Here is a 23,282-nt window from a genome sequence, read left to right on the forward strand (position 1 = left end):
GATGAGCTCCCTCTGCCCGGGCCCGCTCTCACTCGCACCGCGGCCGCGGAGCGGCGAGGTCTTGCTCGGGCGGGGGGGGGTTGCAGCGGGCAGCGGCCGTGATGATGGGATACGCAGGAGGAGGTGGAGATTTTCCTCTTCTGTTTCTATGGGATACGTCTAGGGCTGCTCGAGCTCCATCTGTGCGTGATTTTCAAGGAGGATTCAGGAATTCGTATAATACTCATAAACATCGGGGTTTGGATGCTGCTTCCTTTTATAAAAGGAATTTGTAGCCAAGAGCAGAAAGCTGTTCCTGCTACGTGAGGCCATAGTAACTTTAGCATCGCTATCTCTTTGATCTCGGAGAAATGTAGGGTTTGTTTTCCTTTCTCAAAAGTTGTTTTTTTTTAAAGTCCAAAGAAGTTAAGTGCTAAAATCCACCTGTCTGTGTTAATGGGAATATTCTTTAAATTTCTTCTTAATACTTAGAAAAATATACTTCTCCTGTTAACCCTCAAGAAGGCATTATCCTTGCACACGTTTTAGGAGAACTGAAATTCTGAGACCTTTCAAATTCTGTGCAAGGAAGCCCCTGAAATCGTTGCCCAAAGAATTCTCAGACAGCTCAGTTTCCTTCCCCTGTATGACAAAGACCGCTTCCAGGTCTTAGCTATTCTTGGAGTGTGTTCTTGTCAGATAGGCTTCACATGGGTTTCCCTATGCTTAATATTTTTCACATTAATGGCCGAGTAACTGTCCTTCCAAGACACTTGGAAAGTGATTATGAAAGGGGTTAAAGTACAGTTAGCAAGAGAGCATCTGGAGTGCACAGATATTTAAAGGCAGTAGTTATCTTACTTACAGTGACATTTTTCCTGGTTTTTTTCTTCTCTTTCTCCAAAATGTAATATTGGAGAACATGAGGAACTTCTTTTTAAATACTGTTGTCTTGAGGCAAACCTAAAAAGTAAATAGAAATACAACAGGCTTACTATTGTTATGGAAGTTTATCATAGTAACCAAACCTTACCTCAAACAGGATTTGAGTGATGTAGGCAGATCTAACTCTTATATCATCAAAACTTTTCTGCTTATTACACATAGCAACACAGTAAATAAACTCTTCTATGTTTCTATAGAGGCATTTACATAATTTAGATACTTGAAGTTAGCTAATAGTTAACATTGATTGGATATGTCCCAAGTACTTGGGACTTACTCCCAGAAATACAAAGTTTTAATGTTTGTTGTGTCTGTATAGTGCGGTGTAAAAATATCTGGACAAGCTGGTACACTTTCATGCTCAGTGTGTTGTTATTAAGCCATGTAAAGATACTGGGTTAGGTCCTAAAGATAGGACAGTCCTGGCTGTGCTCAATAGGGCTAATTGCTCTTTCTGGGCAAGGCTAATTAATGCAGCCAGCTTCCAGTTTTGGAGCTGGTTCAGGTATCTGTGCAATACTGCTGTGAACAGTACAATGTTGGTGTAAGCACACTTCAGCGCTGCAGACAAAAGCAGTGTAGGCTTATGGAAGATGTGTATTATCACAATTTAATACAGTGCTCTTAAGTCAAATCCAGTGTTCCAGTTGTTAAAACATTCAGGTGATCCTTTAGTAATATTGTTTGCCCAAAACCTATGTCCTCTAATCTAGGGCATGGGATTGTTAGTTTTTGTAAAAACCTGTATCATCTTCGAAGCTGTAGCACAAGCATTTTAGAAAGAAAGGAAAAAGCTTCTGCTAGTAAACCATCCATTTCAGTAGAACTTGTACTTTTTAAGGCTTTGGGCAATAAGGTTCTCCTTGGGTGTTAACTGACGCTTTGCTTTTTCTCCAGCAAGTGTGTGGTACGTGTTTCTAGTGAGCCGGGCTTGTAAAACTCATGGCAAATGGCCCTTCCAAGTGCTGTGCCTCACCACTGTGGTTCTGTGGAAAACCAGTTGATTGTTGATAGCTCATGATTTTTTGGTAATTAGTGTAATCACAAACTGTAATTAAAATGATGAGGTAGCATTTTCTTCAAAACAGTGCAGGAAAGAATTGAAACGCCCTTCTGGTGAAGGGGGTTGGTACCTTTAGAAAAGTGTGTGTTGTGTTCAGAAGCTCCCTTCCAAGCCAGCTGAGGGTAGCGGTGGGGGAGGCAGTTCGGTTGTCGCACTTGTTGTATCCTTATGGTGGATGTGCTTTCAAAAGGGCTGTCTTGGATACAACTGAAATGTTTGGAGCCAAAAAGAGCATAGTTTACTTTTTGATATCTCTGCTTGGCAGCCAAGGGAGGGAGAAACCATCCATCCTCTTGTGCTGGAACTGAGTAATTGAAGTAAACCATGGCAGGAACTCTGGTGGCCTGAGTAGCTTCTGACTACTCAACAGAGTCAAATTCCAGCACGGAAAAGCTATGATATAATAGCACGTTATTATCCATAAAATAAATGTCTTGTAAACCATTTGTGCCCTTTCTAAATTACTCTTTTATCTGACTTTTCTTAGTCATTATAAAGTACAATTGGGATCTCTAGTGTTAAGCGACGCCAAATATTCTAGCAGCTGTTTGTGAAAGCTGAACTACATATTTGAAAATGTAGGGCAATGCATTGTCTGTTTGCAGCAGTTAAATCTGGAGGAGGTTTTGCATGTTCGGTGCAGTCTTACAGCAGAAGAGGTTGCTAGATAATAACTATCAAATTACATACGGTGCCCTCATTGTAGTGATGATGGAGAGGAGACAGGAAGCAATCGACTATAGTGACCTTTATGCATTCATTAAACAATTAAATTTGAACCGCATGAAATCTGGGTTGTATCTGTTAGTTACTACTGAATGGTTTCAGCCAGATCCATTCCCTTTTGGGGAAAAAGTTCTATTTCAAATCTGTAAAGCGAAGGTGTGGTCATAGTAACCTCCAACAAAAAAGTTTCCGAAGGCAGTCAGTATGAGGTGGCTAAGTGGTGGCTGGGGACCTGGGGCAGCCTTTGCTAGAGGCTGAGGGGGTTGCTCAGTGAAAACCTGGGAAGCAGCAGCAAGAGGCTGTGGACCGCTCTAGAGCTTCCCAAGCCCTTGGTGGTGGGGAGCTGTTCCCAGATGTCTCTCTTTCTGCCTGTTCCCTGTCTGTACCTGGTAGCACTCACTCGCGGGGAGTGCTCTGCAGTTTGTAGAACTGGGCGGTTCAGCTACCTTGGGCTTAGGTGTTCTCTTTATTGTTCTCTACAATTGTTGTTGCTAATGGCTGCTGCAGTGTGACTGTGGTACTGTCAGACTTCAGGGGTGTTGAGTCAAGAAAACCTGACTGGTAAAGTTCAGTGTTTTAAATTAAATGTCACAGGCTTCTTTGGTTTTAAGCTGCGACCCAAAAGTAGCAATTAATTCCTTACCTACACGATAAGATCTGTAGAATGCATAAGCTTTTAAAGAATTCCTTAAATGCAATTATAATGAATACAATTGCGGTTGCTTGCAGTTTCTAAACTAATTTGCAAAGAACAAAATAACAGGAATTTCACTGCAAGTTCTGGTGCTTCATGCAATAATGCTGTTAAATACCACATCCATGTTCTGCTACTTTAATTTTTGTGGGTGTTTTAAAGTACCATGGGAATATTCTATGGTGTTTTCTTTTAAAGCTGAATTTATTTATTTTTTTCTGTTTTTACTTAGAGCATGTATATCTTTAGGATCTAAGACCCGGGCCATTGGGAATGCAGCGAAGAGCCAGGTAAATGGATCAAAAACTCTGGTATTACTTACCTGACTTGTCTCCTATTGAATTGTGGAAAGAAAAGTAATGAATAATTGGATATTTTTCTGTTTTAAAGTAAATTTTCTACAATAAGTGTACATTTCACAGTAATAGTTACTGCTTCAACAATATATTCCCTGTATTAAAATGGAAATGATGTTTCTGCATTATTTGTCATTCAGAGTAAAAAATGGGAAGAAACAGAAAACATTGTTTCTTTCCCAGTAAAAAATTATTATTTTTTCTTGCTTACTTGTGACGGTGAGAATAGAGTTCATAATTAAATGTCCATTGGGGGTGAGGAGGAATACTGTGCTTATGTTTTAGAAAAGTGGAAGCTGAAGTTGAACAATGGAAATTTGGTATAGATAGATACCAGTTGTGGCTTATAGTGTGAAATGAACACATCTTAGTAATTTACTGTCTCAATTTGGAACTTTGAACAGAAGTTAAATTTCTCTAATCCTGTGTAAATTCACTTCCAACCTAGGACAACCTTCCTTAAGTACCGTGAACGGTCAGTATGTGCAGAGGCTGTATCGCTTTCATTCTAAGAAACTTCACACTTTTTATCTGAGCTCAACCCCTGGACTTTGCTGGTGAGAAGGTGTCCTGTCAGCACTCTTCCCTGGCTACTAAGTTTGCTATTTACACTAGTAAACTAAACTAGTTTATCTTGGAGAAGATTACCCTGGAGTAGTTTCTTTTGATAGCTTAAATATTGTGTTGGTTAGGATTTATTTCTTCTGGTCCTTTCTTTACTTAGAAGTATGTCCTTAAAGTAATTAGATTGAAATACTGGTGAGAGTATAGGTGTGAGAAGGCTTTATTTGTGTCCAGATGGGATCTGAATTAGAGGAGAACTTTAAAGAAAGTGAAATGCATTGATTTGTTGAAGCTTCATTTAAGGTTAATATGGGTAATAACTTCATTTGTTCATGCAGACAGCCATTGCAACAATATGTAGTAATACGATCTCAAATGCTGCATAGTGTTTTAGAAAGCTCCCCTAAAATAAAAGGTACAGTGAAAATTGACAGCAGCAAGCTAATGGATATTAAAGAGGGAAGTAAATGTTAATTTTTTTAATGGAGACCATAGATTCAAAAATAGATGCCTCCTCCTTTCCCCTCAGCCATTGCTTTCCAGTAAATATGGAGGGCTTGACATGGGTCTTCGGTATGTCCATTGAGCCCAACAAGAGATCCTTTCTGGCTGGTCCTCTGTAGTCTGTGTATCATGGGTAATTAAAGTATCTTTTCCACAGATTGTCACAAATGTAAAGAATACAGTACATGGCTTCAAAAAACTGCATGGAAGAGCATTTGAAGACCCTCACATACAAGCTGAAAGGGCCAAACTTCCCTATGAACTGCAGAAGATGCCAAATGGCTCCGTAGGAGTAAAGGTGAGTTAGAGCTTTGTGCGGAATATCTTTAGTGGTAGAGATGAGCGCTTCAGACCTCTGTTTCTTAAATTCCTACGTGAATTGACTTGTATTTTCCTTAAGAAAACTCTAAATATATTCTTACTCATTTTGAAAAGAAATTTCGTGTGATAATCAGTACAATAGCACCTTTTATTTTTTACAAAGCCTGCCTTAGCATAGTTTTGCTACATTTCTCATTTCTCCTTTGTAATTCGTTCACTTCTTCAAATGTTCAGAAAGATCCAGAGTACTTACTCTCTATTACATACTCATGTCTTCTAGTAATCACGCAGTGTAAAAAAGGTATTGTGTTGTCTCCCATACAGGTCTGCTATAAACTGTTAATAACTCTCACCCCAAAAAAGGTTGTTTCATTCACCTTCAATAAAACTGACTGTGCAATAAATCTGCTGTTAGCAAGAGATGAAGAACATTTTATTCCCTGCATTAACAGCTGCTCAAGTACCGTACTTTCTCTGAGATAGCCATTGAGGTTTCTCATCAATTGTATTAGCTTTCTGTAGGCGCATTAGTAGCTTTTCACCTTCTCTTACTAGATTTGCCTGCAAATACACATAATTACAGTGTGGGATTATTAGTCTCATCTGAGTTTAGGTCTTGCAGACATGCAGAGACCAAGTTTCAGGAAAACAAGATAAGGCTCTGAAGATGTAATCTGTACAAGTTATTTTTAATTCCCTTCCAAACTAAGTTGGTAGAAACTGCTCTTCTCAAAGATCAGCCTTTCTGTCTTTTGTCTCTGAATGTGTCTATCTTTTACTATTTTCATGTGGATTGGGAGTGCATTTCTGAAGCAAATTTCCCAATTATCCTCATGTAGTACACTTTGAATTGCTTTCTGGTGGGGCTTTATACCTCACAAACAAAAAGTTTCTTTTGTTCTGTATAGTTGCTCATATCATACTCATTGCCAGTGTAAATATAGCTGCTGTTCACCCTTCTGTATTTCCCTGCACAGGAGTGTTTGGGATTGCTAGAGAGATGGCAGCCCATCAGGAATTGAGGATGTAGAACCTCATGTGAAGGCTGAAGACTCAGAGGTGTTTCCTGAGCAGGGCAAGACTGTTAGAATTGCCTCGTTTGCCCTTTCCCCGCCCCATGTACTTGAGTGACCCTTGCAGGAAGCAAATGTTCCTTGGGTTTGCCCCAAAATTCTTGGGTTTAGCTCAGGTTAGGACAAGTCTAATGCTATGTTCATTATGTATTTTCTGTTTGGTTTTTTTATTATTTAAAAAAATCCCAAATAAACAGCAAAAATACTGTAGCTTTGTGAATAGCCCCTTGAGATAACACAAGTGTTAAGGTTTCCCAGAAAACAATTTTCAACTGAACTGTTATGATTTGTTGTAGGTAGCTCAAAATCTATAGCATCAATTGATACGGAGAGTTATTTGTGTCCAGAGTCTGGTGTTACAACTTGGGTATCAGTGCTCAAAATTACAAAAAATGTCCAAGTCACACATCTTAGAGAAAAGTTGAGATGATTTATTACAGAATTACAATTCTCTGTTTCAGGTGAGATACCTAGATGAAGAGAGACTGTTTGCAGTTGAACAGATTACAGGAATGCTACTGGCCAAGCTTAAAGAGACTTCAGAAAATGCTTTGAAGAAACCAGTGGCAGACTGTGTGATTTCAGTAAGTTGTAATATATTTATTGCAATTCTTCCTATAGATAACTTTAAGCTAGTACTATTTATGCCACGGTGTAATGGTAAGAGATGCAAGTGGTGGCTAGAAATCACATTCCCCCCAAAATGGGCCATTATTATAGGTTTTTTCAAATGAGAATACTTTTGTAATCATGTATGAGAAGATGGGAAATCTGTTAAAGCAAGAGTGTGTTTTTAGAAAGAACATACTACTAAAGTTGGTCCAGACTGGCTAACTCCAAGTGCTCTGTATAGTAATCCTGATTACTGTAGTTACTGTTACAAATGGGAACGTGCCTGTGTGTAAGCATTATCTTCCTTGGTTCCAAAGAGCCTTCCCAAATTCAGGTTGAATTGAGTGTTGCGTAGTTGAACGCTGTTGGGTTTCAGCGTAGTTGAGAGTTGCCTGAACTTTATGGCTCTGAGGGTCATACTCGCGATTTGAGAAGCCTAAACTACCTGCATTTGTTTGAAAAGGTCTTTTTATTTAGCTGGTTTGCTTGTGTTGGGTTTTTCTAGCTAGTGTCCTCACCTGCGGCAGGGGAATTGGGGGGGGGGGGGGGGGCAGTTTGAAGAGGAGAGGTTTTGTTCCTGATACAAAGTCCTAAATGTCTGCTGTTGATACTGTCTTTGTTTACTGCTTCACTTCTGCTCTTGCGCTGGTGAGAAGTCTGGGCATGAAGTATTGGGGTTATCCCCTCTGTCAGACAGAGGCATGGGAACTGGAAAGCTGCGTACTTTAGCTGCTAGAAGTCTGCTTTGATCTCTCTTCTTGCTTCCTTATGGTATACAAAGACACTTGGAGAGAATACCTCCCACACAAACAAGGATCCTTGGTAATGCATCACAAAGGTAGCTAATGAAATACATTATGAACGTAGTTCTATTTCTTCATCTTAACTGAAGTTGAAGATACACCAGCTGATTGCAGCCAGGTTCTAAATGCGCTCTGATTGTGCTTCCGCTATTTTTGGTGGAACTGAGTATTTGTAGCGCACTGTGAGCTGGCGCTGTGGCAGAGGTGATAACTGAAAAACGGATACAGATTCAGTTGTAAGTTTAGTTCAACACTAAGTTTAGTTCCAGCACCACTGTAGTGCTTCTGCAGTAACTTACTTTGGGGCTGTGTATGAATATTTATCGTGTTGACTTTGTGCTGCACAAATGCTTTCAACAACTGGTAATGATTTTAAGATCAAAGACTCATCAGAAGAATCTGAGAAGACATTTTCAGGGTTTTTTTGGTGCTTAAATCTACTTTGTTTAAAACTACTCTGGATGTCCTTTCATTTTTGTCATATTTTGAAATTTTAATAGAAATATGCACTAAAATGAATTACCTAGCTGTTTTATTCAGACTGCCTTATTAATCTGAGGTTAGTTTATAACAGCTTCTTGTGGTATTGAAATTTATAGCGTTGCTTAATGGGTAAGTCTGACTTTTTTAAATTAAAAGTCCATACTTCATAATATTCTATGTAATTATTTTTTGGAAATAGGTACCCAGTTTTTTCACTGATGCTGAGAGAAGGTCTGTAATGGCAGCTGCACAGATTGCAGGATTGAATTGTCTGAAGCTGATGAATGAAACTACAGCAGGTAAAGGGTGGCAACACATTTTTTCTTTCTTTTTGTTTTTTTTTTTTTTTTGTTACCCATTCAGGCTACTGAATCCAAGGGCGATGACACACTCCTGTTAGACAATTAAGAACTTGCAGAAAAAGTGATCCAGTCTAGTACTGCCCAATCCGGCTTGGGAACTGGAAGCACAGCAGCTCTTTTGGTGGGGTGGTGTTCAGCACTTATGAGACATAATGAGAGTTTGGGTTTGCGAACTTGAATACAGTGCCACGTGAAAATAGCTACTCTGCTTCTGAAATAAAGCTGGTGACCGTGCTTACTGCTCTGCTGTACTGTGGAGCTACAGCTGCTGTATCGGGAGGGTCTGAGTTAGCTTCAGAGTCTCTTAATAATCTAGCTGAGGTGTGCATCTGACCAAAATTCTCAATTGTTGTATTAAATAATAGTATAGTACAGTATTAGCAGATGTAACCTGCATTTGTCTGAAAGATTACAGTAAATACATTATTTAACGTAGGTGTGTAGTGGGGTCTTCTAACTTTCTTTCCAGCTTACTGGAAGATGGGTGTGCTGGAGTAAAAATACATCTCATGGAAGAAGTAGAGAAATACTTTCTAATCATAAGCTAGTATATATTAGAAGTGAAAGACATTGAAGGGAAATTCTAAAATGTGTAATCCAAAGGTTTTTCATATGTATGCTTTAAAAGCTGTTTCTACACAAACTGTACTTTTATAGAGCTTTTTCTGAAAGCAGACTTGCTGATCATATTTAGAAACAACTTGAACTGTATGACTTCAAAATACACAAATTTAATCAAGTGTAAGTCTGGTATAATGACAGTTTCAACTTGTGGCAATCCTGTCAGTTGTAGCATCAGCACAGCTGTTGGTTTTATTAGTTGTTTGCTGCCTTCCTCTGTTTTTGATGAATTCTAGGGTGTAGAAATGCATTACATGTCATGGGAACTAAAGTTGAAGACATTTAAACCAGTAATTTATTTTTTTTCTTGATTTAAATTCCCTTTGCTTTTAGAAAGTCTCAACCAACTTTCCAAATGAGTGCTGGTATTGAATTCTTAGATGCATTTAGTCTTCTAAAACATTATTTTTTTAATCTCTTGAGCATGCTTGAATTTTGCAAAGCTGAGCTAAAAAAAACTGAAGGTAAGGCATTTCAAAGGAGAGGTGTAGGCATGAGACTTAATCTGTACCGTTTCACAAATTACAATGTTATTTTGGCTACAAGCAGAACTGAAATACAAGGTGATGCTTTAGTAGCGTTAAACCTTCATTTGACATCTCTTTTCTCCCTTGACAGTGAAAAATGTGTTTTCAACACGTTAACTTTCTTTGTGATGAGCTGCTTTACATCTGAACAGTAGTTCTTAAACAGAAACAAAAATAACCGATCTGATAAATCCTGGATCTAAAAATTTCAATTTATGATGGCACATATGCTACTGACTTTAAGTTAGTGCTTTGAAGTTGTACAGAATGCACTTGTTAATTGAAAAGAGATGTTAAGTTATACAGAACAATTAAATGTCAATTACATGAATGAACATGAGGTAATTTACTAGTAAAACTATAAAACAAATGAAAATAAAGAACTTGGCAACTCAAAATGATCTAAAACTTGTGACTCTTTTGACCCTTATGTTCTGTTTGAGCAAAGTAATGGAGGTGTTTAGAAAGAGTAAACAGTAAGAAGTGTCTTTCTTTTGGTAGTGCTTTTAGTGCATGCTTTACAGTTGTGCACAGCTTTCCCTTAACTTCTGTGGGGTGGTGTTTTTCAGTTGCATTAGCCTATGGAATATACAAGCAAGATCTGCCAGCCTTGGAAGAGAAGCCAAGAAACGTGGTCTTTGTAGATATGGGGCATTCTGCGTATCAAGTTTCAATCTGTGCTTTTAACAAGGGAAAACTGAAGGTAATCTTTTAAGTCATACAGTAAAATCCCATATTCCTGAAGTATTTCATTGAACAGTACTCAAAATACTGTGCTGTGGAAAGATTATTTTTTTTTAAACTAAATAAATGTCTATAGCATATATTTTTGAAATGCTGCATACAAAAACTTTGTTGTTTTTTGGCTATTTCAGGAAATCAATTTTTATAAAATGCAGAAATGAAGTATCCCAAAGTGCTTGCGAAACATACTGCACTGTTCTTGTGCCGTGTTGTGTCACTGAAATATTTGCATGTTCTGGTAGTCTCATAAGCGTTGTAGTTGTGCAACTGACTTAAGGGAAATTGTTGAACTCCCTGAATTTCACTGTGATGATTTTTTTTCTGCCATCCATGATGGTTCAAAATTAAATTCAATAGGATGTGAAGTAAAACTGAACAGTCTTCAGTTCCTGGTTTGGAGATTTTTGTCTGTGAGCTACGGACAAAATGTAGCTGAATGTTTTTGTAAACTTGTCTTTGGTAGCAAAATGTAGTCATCTGAAGTCATATGGAAGATGATAGCAAGTTTTTCTGTTTTGAGTAAATGACACGAAACTAGTAAGAGCATGACAAAGTACCTATCCTAGTCTGCCTTTTCTTTAGTGAGCTAGTAAGCTGAGTAGGGGCTGCAGCAGGGTGGGAAATAGCATAGTAAATGTGATTGATAGTATTTTATTTGGGGAGGGCAGAAACTAAGTAATTGAGGAGTGATCTTTTCCAGTTGTTCTATCTGACAGCTGCATAGAAGATGGTGAGCAAACCACAAAGAATATTCCCCATATCAAACTTGTTTTTAAAGGTCTTACCTTAGAAGGCTAGTGTCTGTATGAAAGCTATCCCTATATCCAAAAAACATTGTCTAACAACTTCTAATCTTTGTTCTTTCACTTCTGTGCAGGTCTTGGCTACTACCTTTGACCCTTTTGTAGGTGGTAGGAATTTTGATGAGGCTTTGGTAGACTACTTCTCTGAAGAATTTAAGACAAAATACAAACTGAACGTAAAAGAGAATCCCCGAGCGCTGCTACGATTGTATCAGGAGTGTGAAAAACTAAAGAAGCTTATGAGTGCAAATGCTTCTGACCTTCCACTCAATATTGAGTGCTTCATGAATGACCTTGACGTCTCCAGTAAGATGAACAGGTACTGGGTGTTATTTCCACTGAAGTGCAGTGAAGCGTGGTCTCTAAGCTGTCCTGTAACATGAAACACTTTCCCTGTTCCTGCAGAGCTCAGTTTGAGCAATTGTGTGCTGCCCTTCTGTCCAGAGTGGAACCTCCTCTAAGAGCAGCCATGGAACAAGCTAGTAAGTAGGAGTTAATTTAGGTACTGCTTTTGGTTCAAGAAAGTAACTAGTAATCCAGTTATCCTAGATCTCTTTAATGATTATCTTTTTAATATATTTTTGTATTTATTAGAATTGCAAAGCTAAGTACTGAAAAGTTAAATGTAAGTTCCATTCATATGCTTGTCATGTATGCATGATCCCATTCCTGCCTCATTTCATGCACATACCACTCTGCAACCTTGGTTTATTGACCCTCATTCACCCTGTGTAATGGAAGAGGTTGGCGCTCTGAAAGATTACTGTATTTAAAAAAAAAAACGCAAAACCACCAAACCAAAACCATAATGGGAAAAAACTTATTATTCTCTACTGCAGCTGTCTGGCCAGCCTGTTCCATATGTGATACGTACATGTCCTCACTGACCTGAGAATTTGGCAGTATATTCTTAAAATAAATTATCTAAAGCATGTGCAAATAACAATTTAATTTTTTTTTGCCTAATGTAGTATAAAGTAGAGAATTAGACTTTCACAGGAAAAGGTTTTACCCCTAATTCCAGCATCTTCAACTAAAAGAAAGGGAAGAATTCTGCTTATCTTGTGACTTGGCTAGATAGCTAATACAGGAAGTAAGAACCTGAGTAACTGTTGGGCAGAGCTGTTCAAGGATTGACAGTTGTTTGAGATCACTTTATACACGTATCTTGAATTCAGAATTAAAAAGTTACCCTGCAAGCACAGTCTAATATTTCTTATATATTTTAATTAAGGGTTTCCTTATTGGGAACCAAAATTGGACCAAATATAAAATGCAGTATATTTGGGTTTCATTTTGTTCCTGTTTGGGAGGGGTGAGGTATTGTCCAGTAGCGCAGGGCTGCCAAAGAAAACCCAATTGCGTTTGTGCACACCAGAAAGGGGGTGCACATGGACAATGAGTTTTAAGGAACAGCTGTCCTCATTGATGGTTGGCTTCTGCATTTTCCAGGATTACACAACTAGAAAACTCTGTATCCTGCAGGAGGGACAAAGAGTTTGAATAGGACACATCATGAAAAATCTGGTTTTAAAGATCTTGTAGGCCGGTGAATATATTCAGTACTTGTCACAGTGTCTAGATAATAAGAGAATGCTTTTATCTGGGTTTTTTTGGTTGTCCAAAGACACTTTTTGATATCTTGATGATAACTTAAGGCCATGTACTCTCTTTTCTAGAACTTCAGCGTGAAGATATCTACAGTATAGAAATAGTAGGTGGGGCCACTAGAATTCCAGCAGTGAAGGAACAGATCTCTAACTTTTTCTGTAAAGAGATAAGCACCACGCTAAATGCTGATGAAGCTGTTGCAAGAGGCTGTGCCTTGCAGGTATAGTTATTGAAATTAACTTCAGTATTGCTTCTTTAACATCATGTACTAATGAAATGCAACTAACCGAAAGCAAAAGGTACTATAGTGGAAACAAGATGTAGAGTCTTACTTACTCATTCAGCAGTTGGTGACAGTGACCATGTCAGAAATGAGTGTATTGCATTCGGTAATTTGCTGCTGTGTCATGTTGTAAGGATGGACTTGTTAGAGACCTGTTAAATGAGATGACCCAAATTGCACTGTTCCACTTCTGTGTCATCATTTGGAAGCTCTGCTGGGTATCTTTTCTGACAATCACTGGGGAAGTAGCATCTGTTGCTATAATTTATTTAAGTCTTTCAGTTCAATTAGGTTTCTACTAAGCATAGGACGTTTACGTTAAAAATTATGTGATAAGCAGGACCTCCATGTCCTGCTTATCATATATGATTTGTAGCCTTTTTGCACTTAGGTATTAATTACTGTGATTGCTGTTTATTTGACTACATGGATATAATAAAATTTTGGTCTTGTTTTCTAGTGTGCAATTCTTTCCCCAGCTTTTAAAGTACGAGAATTTTCCATCACAGATGTTGTTCCTTATTCCATAACGTTAAGATGGAAATCATCTTATGAAGAAGGAACAGGGTAAGTTGTATGGTGCCTACAAAGAAGTGTCTGTTTGTGTATATAAACAAAAATGTTGAGCTATGGGAGTTTTTCAAGTTCTAATTTTCTTATTTTGCATTATACCTCTTGATTTCTGATTGCTGCTTAATAATTGGAAACACATTTAATTAAAAAACGTTGGTGTGAAGTTGCTTAATTTTTGAGAAGTGTGACTTAGAATGCATAGTGCAGCTTTGAGACCTACAGGCCTTCAACCTGCAACTCTTGTCATAAACTGACTTAAACTAAATTATTTAGCTGCTTGGTTAGCAGGGTTGCTGATCATTAATGCATGTTGAGTTTGATTATCCATTACGTTATGCTCAGTGGTTTAACCTTACTTAATATTTTACTGCTGTAGGGAGTGTGAAGTCTTCAGTAAGAACCATGCTGCTCCATTCTCAAAAGTAATTACTTTCCACAAGAAAGAGCCTTTTGACCTGGAAGCTTACTATACCCATCCACATGAAGTGCCTTATCCTGATTCCAGAATAGGTAAGGACATGTGAATAAAACCCCTATACCCAACTCCTGTTGATAATGGGAAAAGTGGTTCTCCTTTTTTTAAGGTATGTCACTTCCATATTTCCTAGGTTCAGAAAGGCTCAGCGCAGTCATCTTGGTTTAGCAGCAGTGATCAAACAGTATTGACATCTTTTGGCAGTTCCAAAAAAAAAAAAAAACCACCGTACTTTCTATCTGTCTTCACTGTTTCTGAATGCTTAAAAAAACTTCGGTACAAAGACTTTAGTGCTCTATTGTCTGGTTCTTTCAACCTCTGTAATACGGATAAGGACCTTATGTGCCTGCCAGCCTGGATTTTTCAGAGAATTGTATCAAAAGACCTGTGAGAACTAGACAGTTATCTGTCCAGACAGGTATCTGTCATGCCTTTTTCTGTTAATCTGAGAACATACAAGATAGGCATTTCCTGAACTTAAGCATCTGTAGTAGAATCTAAAGCATTAGATGGTATGACTAAGTTTCCTGGTAGCTTATACTACTTTACTTGCAGTTAGGAGACTCCTCAGGATCTTTAATTAACAATTTTATTTCCTGATTTACAAATCCGATATAAACCTGGTGCTACCTATTTAGCTGTCTATGCAAGAAGGCTGTCATCTCCAGGAAAGAATATTCTCCTTTACATGTGCACAGTCTGCATCGCTTACACTCAAATTTCCAGCAAGTTGGAAAATAAAGTATCAACCTCAATGCTTCCAGAAGCCTTGATAAGCACTGTTCGTTCTCCAAAATTTCTAGTGCATTCACATTACCAAATTCAAATAGAATCTTTTATCTCTGTTAACATTTTATTTTTCAGTGTAAAGTTTGAGTTATGTGGATGAAAGAAACCATTCGAGATGAATCAGAGTAATTTCTCTAGTGTGATGGTTAGAGAAGGCAACAGAGAAGTAGAACACCTAATAATGTGTTATCTTGACTTGACAGATAAAGCAAAAACATCTTACGGGGGAAACAGGTTTTAGTTTAGCTGCGGCTTACATTGTAGAATTGACAGCTAATTCTAATTGACAGTAGAATTGACAACTATTTACAAATAGTTTATTTAAGTTACATGAAGCTGCTATTTAAATTAACACCCTTCAAGGAATGTATTTTATATCTTTTTTTCCTCTTTCGTTATTTTTTGGAACAACAATTAAAACCATCTTTGTTTTTTCAAGGGCGTTTCACTATTCAGAATGTTGGTCCCCAACATGATGGCGACAATTCCAAAGTGAAGGTTAAAGTGCGCGTCAATATTCATGGCCTTTTCAGCGTGGCTAATGCTTCTATAATAGAGAAGCAGAACATAGAGGGAGATCAGAACGACACACCCATGGACACTGAATCATCAAGTAAGAACCAAGGCAGAGATGATGAGCTGGTATGTAAACTTGTAAATATCTGCGCTCCTTGTAATTTTGACATAGTCGATAATTGGAGATTAAATCATACTGTATAGCTTTTGACAATTACTACTTCTCCACCCTTAAATGACTTCTTCAGTTATGTAACACATTTCTTCATGTCTGTCCACGGTGACATGTGGCACTAAGAAAGCAAAAAAGAATGTAAAACCAGATTCTAAAGAAAGCTTTAATTTTTTCATTGTTCTTTTACCATATCTCTACTAGTCTTAGCATTATCTAGTGTTGCTGTCAAATGGCAACATGTTTACAATTCATTTGTCAACAGATCTCATTAAAGTTTGGGGTTCTTTTCCTCAAGTACTACATTTTCATTGAGTAAGAGAGATATGGTATTTCTTTATATATGAAAAATTTGTTCTTCATAAACATTCTTTAACTAAGGGCACTTATTTATATACTTCAGTGTTGGCAGCTCGTACAAACTGGCTTGAAAGCCCATATGGGAAAATTACTGGAAATAAATGTGCAAAAGCTCTGTCATTAATACTGAGAAATTAATGAAATGATGTTCTCTCATTCTAGTGCAAGGAGGATCAACTTTTTTGGTAGTGCCCTGCATCCTGGAAGTAGATCACTGAGAGCAGTGAGGTGCAGCTATTACATTTGACGCTATGGAGTTGAGGAGTGGGTGCCAGGGAGCACTTTGCAGCTGGGAACGGCACACCAGCGCTGGTCTCGGCAGCCTTTCTTTTTTGCTTGTGCCCTTATGAAGCTTGGGATTTTGGTTATGTCACAGCTCACAGGGGAGAGAGATGATAGCATAGAGAAAAAGAGGATAAAGGAGCGGGCAAGCTGTCACTTCAGACTCCTGCTCTTTCTGAGATTGCAAAGTGCTCGGCAGTGACAGGTCTCCCAGGCTGTCAGGCACACTGAGGGAGGGTTTCCTTAGGGAGTAAGGCTGGACAGAAAGCAAACAGCAGCTTTATTTAGAGGAAGGGGTGAATGCATTTCCTGTCATTATCTCTTCAAATTTGTCTTGGGCAGCTTGTCCCACTTTAGTTGAATATACTACAAGAATTGGAGCAAGTGGTTACACAGTGAGCATTACATAAATGATACAAGCAACTCCTTAAATATTATACTGCTTTCCAGGAATTTGAGCATATTTGAAATACCAAACATGACGCAGTTCCTTGTGGACAAGTGCTCTGCATCTGATGTTTGTATGCAAGCAGAACCCAGTTGAAAGTGGCGTAGCTGGCACTTAGTGTAATAGGTGTGCTGCCTGAGGAGGGCAGGAAGATGAGTACGCTGTGTTCAGTATGAGAGTAACCACTTCCATCTTCAGGCTTTCAATTTGTAGTACTGCCATTCATCTAATGCATCTCCTGTTTTACAATGGTGCTTGTCAGCAATTACCTCTCACTATTGAGGATGATACCCTCGACTCTGAGGAGGAGGTTTGTGGTGTATATGTGTATTATTTCCCCGCCTCTAGCTTTTCTGTGTAGGCAAAACAGTTCCTTCCAGTTGTTGCCTTTTCTGTGTGAACAGTAAGAACAATAAATGAGGATTTTTTTTTTCTACTCTGAAGTGACAAAACTTAAATTAGGTAAAAGTAGCCTTCTTGATTTCAACTTCTATCATTAAAAACTGCTGAATCAATTAACATACCTAAACTGCAATATACGCACCTGTGCTAGAGTTTGAAATCCTTAAATAACTTTTTCTTGTATTTCGCAGAACTAACAGTAAATTATTTTATACGTGTATGTAGTTTTTGAATCCAGGAATCTTACTTCCTTGTAATGGAAGTAATCTTAGACCTTTCAGACCTCAGCTACAGCTTGTTACTTATTGGTGCTCTGGATGTCCAAGTATTGCAGTCACCCTGAAAGCTTTAGACTTATCCATTACTATGTTATTAAAAGTTGTTTTCAATTATGACAAGGAATTGTATTATTTAAACTAAATCAAGTGATCAGCACTAGTAATTAGTGGTGTCTTTAAGATACTTAAATTTAAAATAAGGCATAGGCGAACTTACAGATAAATTTAAGTGAAACTTTCTTAATTTTGGGTGGCAGGGAGGGAAGACAGTTGTTCACGTGCTCCAAGAGGCTACTACAGAAACTAATTTCTGTGGTCCTATGAGGCAGATGCAGGTAGCAATTACGATGACTAAATTACTTTGGAATACGAATTTTACAGTTTAGGTGAAAAATCATATGAGGTTGAAGTTCTGGCTGTTCCATAGAGAACCTGTCGTTATTGCCTGTGTTGGTGGTGTGTTTCTAGATAATGTTCTTCACATACATTTTATATGTATTTATTTCTAATTTAAAATGAAGTGAGTATTCACAGGGGTTAGTGTAATTCTTTAATGGGGACCGATGGCAACATTATTTCAAGGGGGACAGGCAGAACAGAATGTCCATTTAATTTGAGCGAGATACGAATACAAGTACTGTATCAAATGCCTGTTTAAACATGGTGATTCAAAAATTCTTAAGAATGATTCATAAGTCCTTATAGTATCTGTATTCTGCTGTAATGGATGTCAGTCTTAAATCATACAGCAAACCTTTGCATTCAGATATGTAACTCTTTTCCTAGGATAAAATGCAGGTTGATCAAGATGAAGGTGTTCAGAAAAATCAAGCTGAACAACAGAATCAAGCAGATGAGGAAACTGAAAATGCAGGAACCGAAACAAAAGTTCGTATTCAGTATTGATAAGGAAATGTAATGTTGCTTCCCTTAGACTTTTTTTTTTGCACAGTATTCTCAAAGTCATTAATGTTACTAGTTGCAAACATGGGACTGTAGTTAGGGGAGTGCAGCTATATTGAAATGGTTAAGTTAGGAATACAACTTTAGCATTTCCATTTTCAACATAGTATATGATTGAGACTTTGAAGTAAGTTTCTTTTAACATAGTTTTATAGTGAAGACGGGATCTAAGGAAAAACTTTGGAAGCATGATGAAGAAGAGTATGTTGTGCCTTTAGCTTTTGAACAGGTTTCCCCAGTAGTTCTTCACATTGTGTTTAAAGAAATTAAATTGCACCGGTTCGGTTCAAAACTAAGGTAGTGGTGATTCTAAATAGCAGAGGAATAATTAGGTGCTTCATTTATGGATGATTTATTTGTAGCTGTCATACTAGTTCCATTCTTGCAAGTTACTTAATAGCGTAAATCTTTTTATAGGCTGCTTCTGGAGACAAGCAAGATCATCCAGCCCAGCCAAAGGCTAAAGCAAAAGTTAAGAGTATTGACCTACCTATACAGGCAAGCCTCTATAGACAACTGGGACAAGATCTTATCAATTGCTATATAGAAAATGAGGTAAGCAACGTAAGCAGATGACCACTCAAATTAATGTCACTGTAGATAATTATCCAGAAAGAACTTGCAACTATAAACTTCCTGTCTAATTTAGAATTCCTTGGAGGCTTGTCCTTAATTGTAAGGGGCTTTATTCTGGTGGGGTTTTTTTGAGAAATTAAACAGTTTCACTAGACTTAACTACCCAGTTGTCTGCATTTGACCTATTAGGCTGTCATTACCCAAAGCATCCATTCTGTTCTTAGACAGGAAATGGGAAAGATTGCCAGTAAAGGCTGCACAGAACGTTACAGGAATGCTAATTGTTACTGAGTGACCCAGTGCTGGTCAGGAGTGGCACGTTTTTTTGGTGCTTTGCAGAAGCTGTATCCTTAGTTACATCACATTTTTTGCCCTTCAAGTCCTGTATCAGCAAGGGAGAATCACAACACACAGAAAACCTGCCATTCAGTGGATCCCTTGGGAACTTTCTAGATACCATGTCTGTGAAGATCCCACCAACATAAGCTTCTCTCTAAACAATGATCAGCCTGAAGAATAAAGCGTGAAATAATTTTCGTAGGGCAGAATGATTCCTAGTGAATTCCAAACCAGTAAAGACTTGCTTTACTTCTAGTCCTGTCTCTGGTGGTCAGATCATAATTGATATCTGATCCATTTATGTTGAAGAACTCATTTTTCCCCTGTACCAGTTCTGCCTGCAGTGAAGATGACTTAAAAAGGTGAAAATTTTAATTAGTAATTGTGAATTAGCAGACTTCTGCAAAGTTCTGTGGTACAGTTTCAAAAAAGTAATCATTAAGCTTGACACTTAAAATGCTTTGTTTTAAATAAGCTTTTCTGCACCGTAGGGGAAGATGATGATGCAAGACAAGCTTGAAAAAGAAAGAAATGATGCTAAGAATGCTGTTGAAGAATACGTGTATGACTTCAGAGACAAACTGTGTGGAGTCTTTGAGAAATTTATCACTGAAGAAGTAAGACTCACCTGTGTGTTTCAACTGTTGTAAAAAATTCCTCTGTATTTATAAATTTTGATTGTGGGCTACGTGGAGGCTGCAGGGGTCTCTTGTACTTGTTTCAGAATATGAAATGGATTAACTTCACAGAAGTGTGGTTTGAACTTCACTTACATCTGGCATGCAGAGTTCTTTATTGTCCGAGAAGTTTCTCGGCAGCAAGGAAAGATTCAGGATGCAGGCAGAAAGTAAAAATCCTCTGGTGGGGGTAGGAAAGCAGGACAGGTCACCATGGGCTTCTAAATTGTGGGAGTGGGTAGGAATAACATCAAAATGAGCAAAAAAAGTGTGTCTGTAGCTCTGTGTTTTATTGTCTAATTTCATTAATTTAGAAAAATGATTCTTTCCCCACTTAAAAGTCCAAGTAAATGTGATGAAGAAGGCCGTACGCTGGGCTTTTGCAGAGACAATATTGAAAAAACACTTGTCCTGTAGTCATTTCTCTGCAACAGCCATCTAAATAAAAGTGGGTGGTACACCAGCAACCAGTTGAAACAACAAATGTCCAGCAGCAGTTTTAAGGTTGTCTCTCTGGATTACCTGGCCATTAAGTCAGCAATGCAGTACAGATGCCCTTCCAGCATAAACTCAAGGGCTGTCTTTCCCGTACCAATTTCAGAACAATCTCTTGCGTAAGTTGTGGAGATAGATAAGCACTTTACTTCTAAATAATTAAAGATAAAATCTTTGTTTATAGACAGTAGAGTCCAATTAAAACAATTTTAACTTCAGCTATATAGAGATGTCCAGATTTGTCTGTTCTTCCATCCTGCTATCAGAGAACCTGAGAAGCAGAACTTCCCATGTAGAGATAATATGCAAGAATGTTAAGAGATGCATGTACTTTCTTACAAAACCAATCCTGAAGCTATATAACTCCCATAAACTTCACCTGCAAATCAGATCAGTAGGGCTGTCCTGCCTCTCTTATCATTCTGTAAAATCTTGGCTTTGAAGTCTGTTAATTACCATTCTCCTTCACTATCACTTTGAATATTTTCAACTGATAAAACTGTCTGTTTTGAGCAGGGAGGCTTCTTTGTGCCGGTGGTAGAAGTCTCATTTGTTGTGTTCCCTTCTGAACTAGAATATCCCTAACTTGCTTCACAGGATTCAAACAAGCTGACCTTGATGTTGGAGGACACAGAAAACTGGCTTTATGAAGATGGAGAGGACCAGCCAAAACAAGTATACATGGATAAGCTTCAGGAATTAAGAGTAAGATTTAAGTTACTTTTTTCTAGAAAAATCATGTGCGTATTTGGTGGTGGGAGCGTTTGTATAAATATATATGGCTAAGAAAGCAAAGCCTTAATGAGATGTGTGTATGTGCCTACCCATATGTGAGTGTTGTAAATCCATTAACTTAAGTATGGACATTCAGGCTGTATCTGGATGTAGTTCAGTTATGAAATGAACAGAATATTTAGAACTAGAAATAGTTTGGTTTCATGTCAGTTGTGCTCCTAATTTGAAAACAGTCAAAATGAAGCAGACTGTCACTACTGACAATAAAATTGCTATGGGAACTTTCTGTCAGTCTTGCTGCAATCTGGAAGAGACTGTTGAGTACTTTTACTGCTCTCCTGGGTATTCAGAAGTACATTCCAGAACAGATACTCTGTTTTTCCTGTTTTCAGTGATCTTCTATAGCTGTATCATAAAACTGATTTTTTTTGGTGTAATTTCTAATGGTAAAGGCTGAAGATTGCTTTAACAGTAGCTTACACTGTATTATTTGAGTAGTAACAACAAAAAAACCTGCTTAAATACTTCAGATTTTAAGAATCTCATGGGAAAATGTAAGTTCTGGTGAATGACTAGCTACTCTGTTTGCAGTAAACTTAAGTATGTCTCTAGCTCTTGGGCTCCAGCTTTTTTCTCTGAAGTCAGATTTCTTTTAGGGAGGGATAATTGATGGAAACAGAAGTGTAGATGCTGGCAGCGGCCTTCTTGCCTGGACACCAGTATTCAAAAGAAGGAAAAACCAGACAATGAATAAAACTAGGAGTTTTCAGATGAACTACTTTAAAATTAAAACATCCACGTAAATCCTGTCTCGATTCTCTTCTAAATGCATTGTTCCAAATGCTCCTTTTTGCTGAAAATGACTGCAAAATACTAAGCCTAATAAGGACAGGCACTACTGCTGTGTTTAAACTCACAGGGTTTTTTTGGTTGCACTAAAGTGAAACACAAAGACTAAGCTCTTGAATGGATGAGAAAAGGAGTTAGAGGCAGCCTTCCTTCCAATGCCACATTTTATTCTTAGACCAGACTGAAGTAAACTTGTATTTTATCAAGATCTTTGTGCTTATGTTTCCAGAAATTTGGACAGCCTATTCAGGAAAGATACATGGAACATGAAGAGAGACCAAAAGTTTTAAATGAACTGGGAAAGAAGATTCAGCTCCTTATGAAAGCAGTAGAAGCATACAAAAATAAGGTAGAAGCAAATTATTTAGGGAATGAACTATTATTGGGTGCTTGAGATTGGCTGTAGAGTTTTTTGTGTTTAAAAAGAAATCCTATAGGATTACCTGTTAAGACGCTTTAAAATGGTTGTTGTGCTTCTGCTCCTGAGAACAGCTTTTTTAAGACTATCTATTGGGGTTAGTTAAACTACAGGAAATCTCAGGTGCTTTTTTTTTTTCCTTGCAGCTTCATTACTGATGTGCTCTTCAGCAGTGTGCACTTAAGATCAAAGTTTCAAATGTCTAAAAATAATGTCCTGTCTGTCTTGTTCTACACCATTCTTCATACTAAATGCTTGCTAAAAACTGGTTTTTATCGGGTTGTAGCAATGGTATCCTGTTTTGTTACGTGTCTATGGAATTCTTCATTGGGTGAGAAGCATATATTAATTGAGGATATAAATATCTCTCTCCTTAGGATGAAAAATATGATCACCTAGATCCTGCTGAGATGGAAAAAGTTGAAAAATACATTAACGAGGCTATGAATTGGTTGAACAGCAAAATGAATGCCCAGAACAAACTAAGTCTAACTCAGGATCCAGTTGTCAAAGTGGCAGAAATACTGACAAAATCTAAGGTAAAAAAAAAATCATTTTATGTGTTGCATTCTGAGTTTTTCTTTAACAAGATTTTGGCCTCTGGGTTGAGCTAGAATATTACACCTGCAGAGATTTTAAAGCTATGAAAAGATCCGTAGAGAGGGAGCAGCACTTTTATTGATGTTCATTTCTGACTTTTGATTTACAGCAGTACCTCTGAATAACCCTTTTTAAAATATCCTTTATATATTCTAACTTGCTAGAAAATGGATTACTATACAGGCGTTTAGCAGATTGGAAGCTCTTTAGCTAGTGAAAGATTTTATTTTAAGTTTCTAGACTCGATAGAATTGAAAAGTC

The 23,282-nt window shown here is 37.8% G+C and overlaps 1 protein-coding gene across 8 annotated transcripts in view; it reads left to right on the top strand.

Annotated features, from left to right (window-relative positions):
- Positions 1–23,282, top strand: part of HSPA4L (heat shock protein family A (Hsp70) member 4 like) — a 29,176-nt gene that overhangs the window by 771 nt on the left and 5,123 nt on the right. Inside the window, exons 2-19 of one of the 8 annotated variants that reach the window (XM_054203694.1) lie at positions 3,640–3,697; positions 4,989–5,129; positions 6,687–6,809; positions 8,323–8,422; positions 10,203–10,336; positions 11,255–11,499; positions 11,586–11,662; positions 12,860–13,011; positions 13,535–13,641; positions 14,024–14,157; positions 15,351–15,553; positions 16,952–16,999; positions 18,156–18,257; positions 18,750–18,887; positions 19,739–19,864; positions 21,017–21,124; positions 22,233–22,352; positions 22,799–22,960. In XM_054203694.1, the coding sequence (XP_054059669.1) occupies positions 3,640–3,697; positions 4,989–5,129; positions 6,687–6,809; positions 8,323–8,422; positions 10,203–10,336; positions 11,255–11,499; positions 11,586–11,662; positions 12,860–13,011; positions 13,535–13,641; positions 14,024–14,157; positions 15,351–15,553; positions 16,952–16,999; positions 18,156–18,257; positions 18,750–18,887; positions 19,739–19,864; positions 21,017–21,124; positions 22,233–22,352; positions 22,799–22,960 (2,278 nt within the window). Of the gene's footprint in view, positions 1–3,496; positions 3,698–4,988; positions 5,130–6,129; positions 6,342–6,686; positions 6,810–8,322; positions 8,423–10,202; positions 10,337–11,254; positions 11,500–11,585; positions 11,663–12,859; positions 13,012–13,534; positions 13,642–14,023; positions 14,158–15,350; positions 15,554–16,951; positions 17,000–18,155; positions 18,258–18,749; positions 18,888–19,738; positions 19,865–21,016; positions 21,125–22,232; positions 22,353–22,798; positions 22,961–23,282 lie in introns of those variants that run through there. The other 7 variants (XM_054203701.1, XM_054203696.1, XM_054203697.1 and 4 more) reach the window with 7 other exon arrangements.

The sequence above is a fragment of the Rissa tridactyla genome, chromosome 5 (genome assembly GCF_028500815.1).
Source record: "Rissa tridactyla isolate bRisTri1 chromosome 5, bRisTri1.patW.cur.20221130, whole genome shotgun sequence".
NCBI classification, from domain to species: domain Eukaryota; kingdom Metazoa; phylum Chordata; class Aves; order Charadriiformes; family Laridae; genus Rissa; species Rissa tridactyla.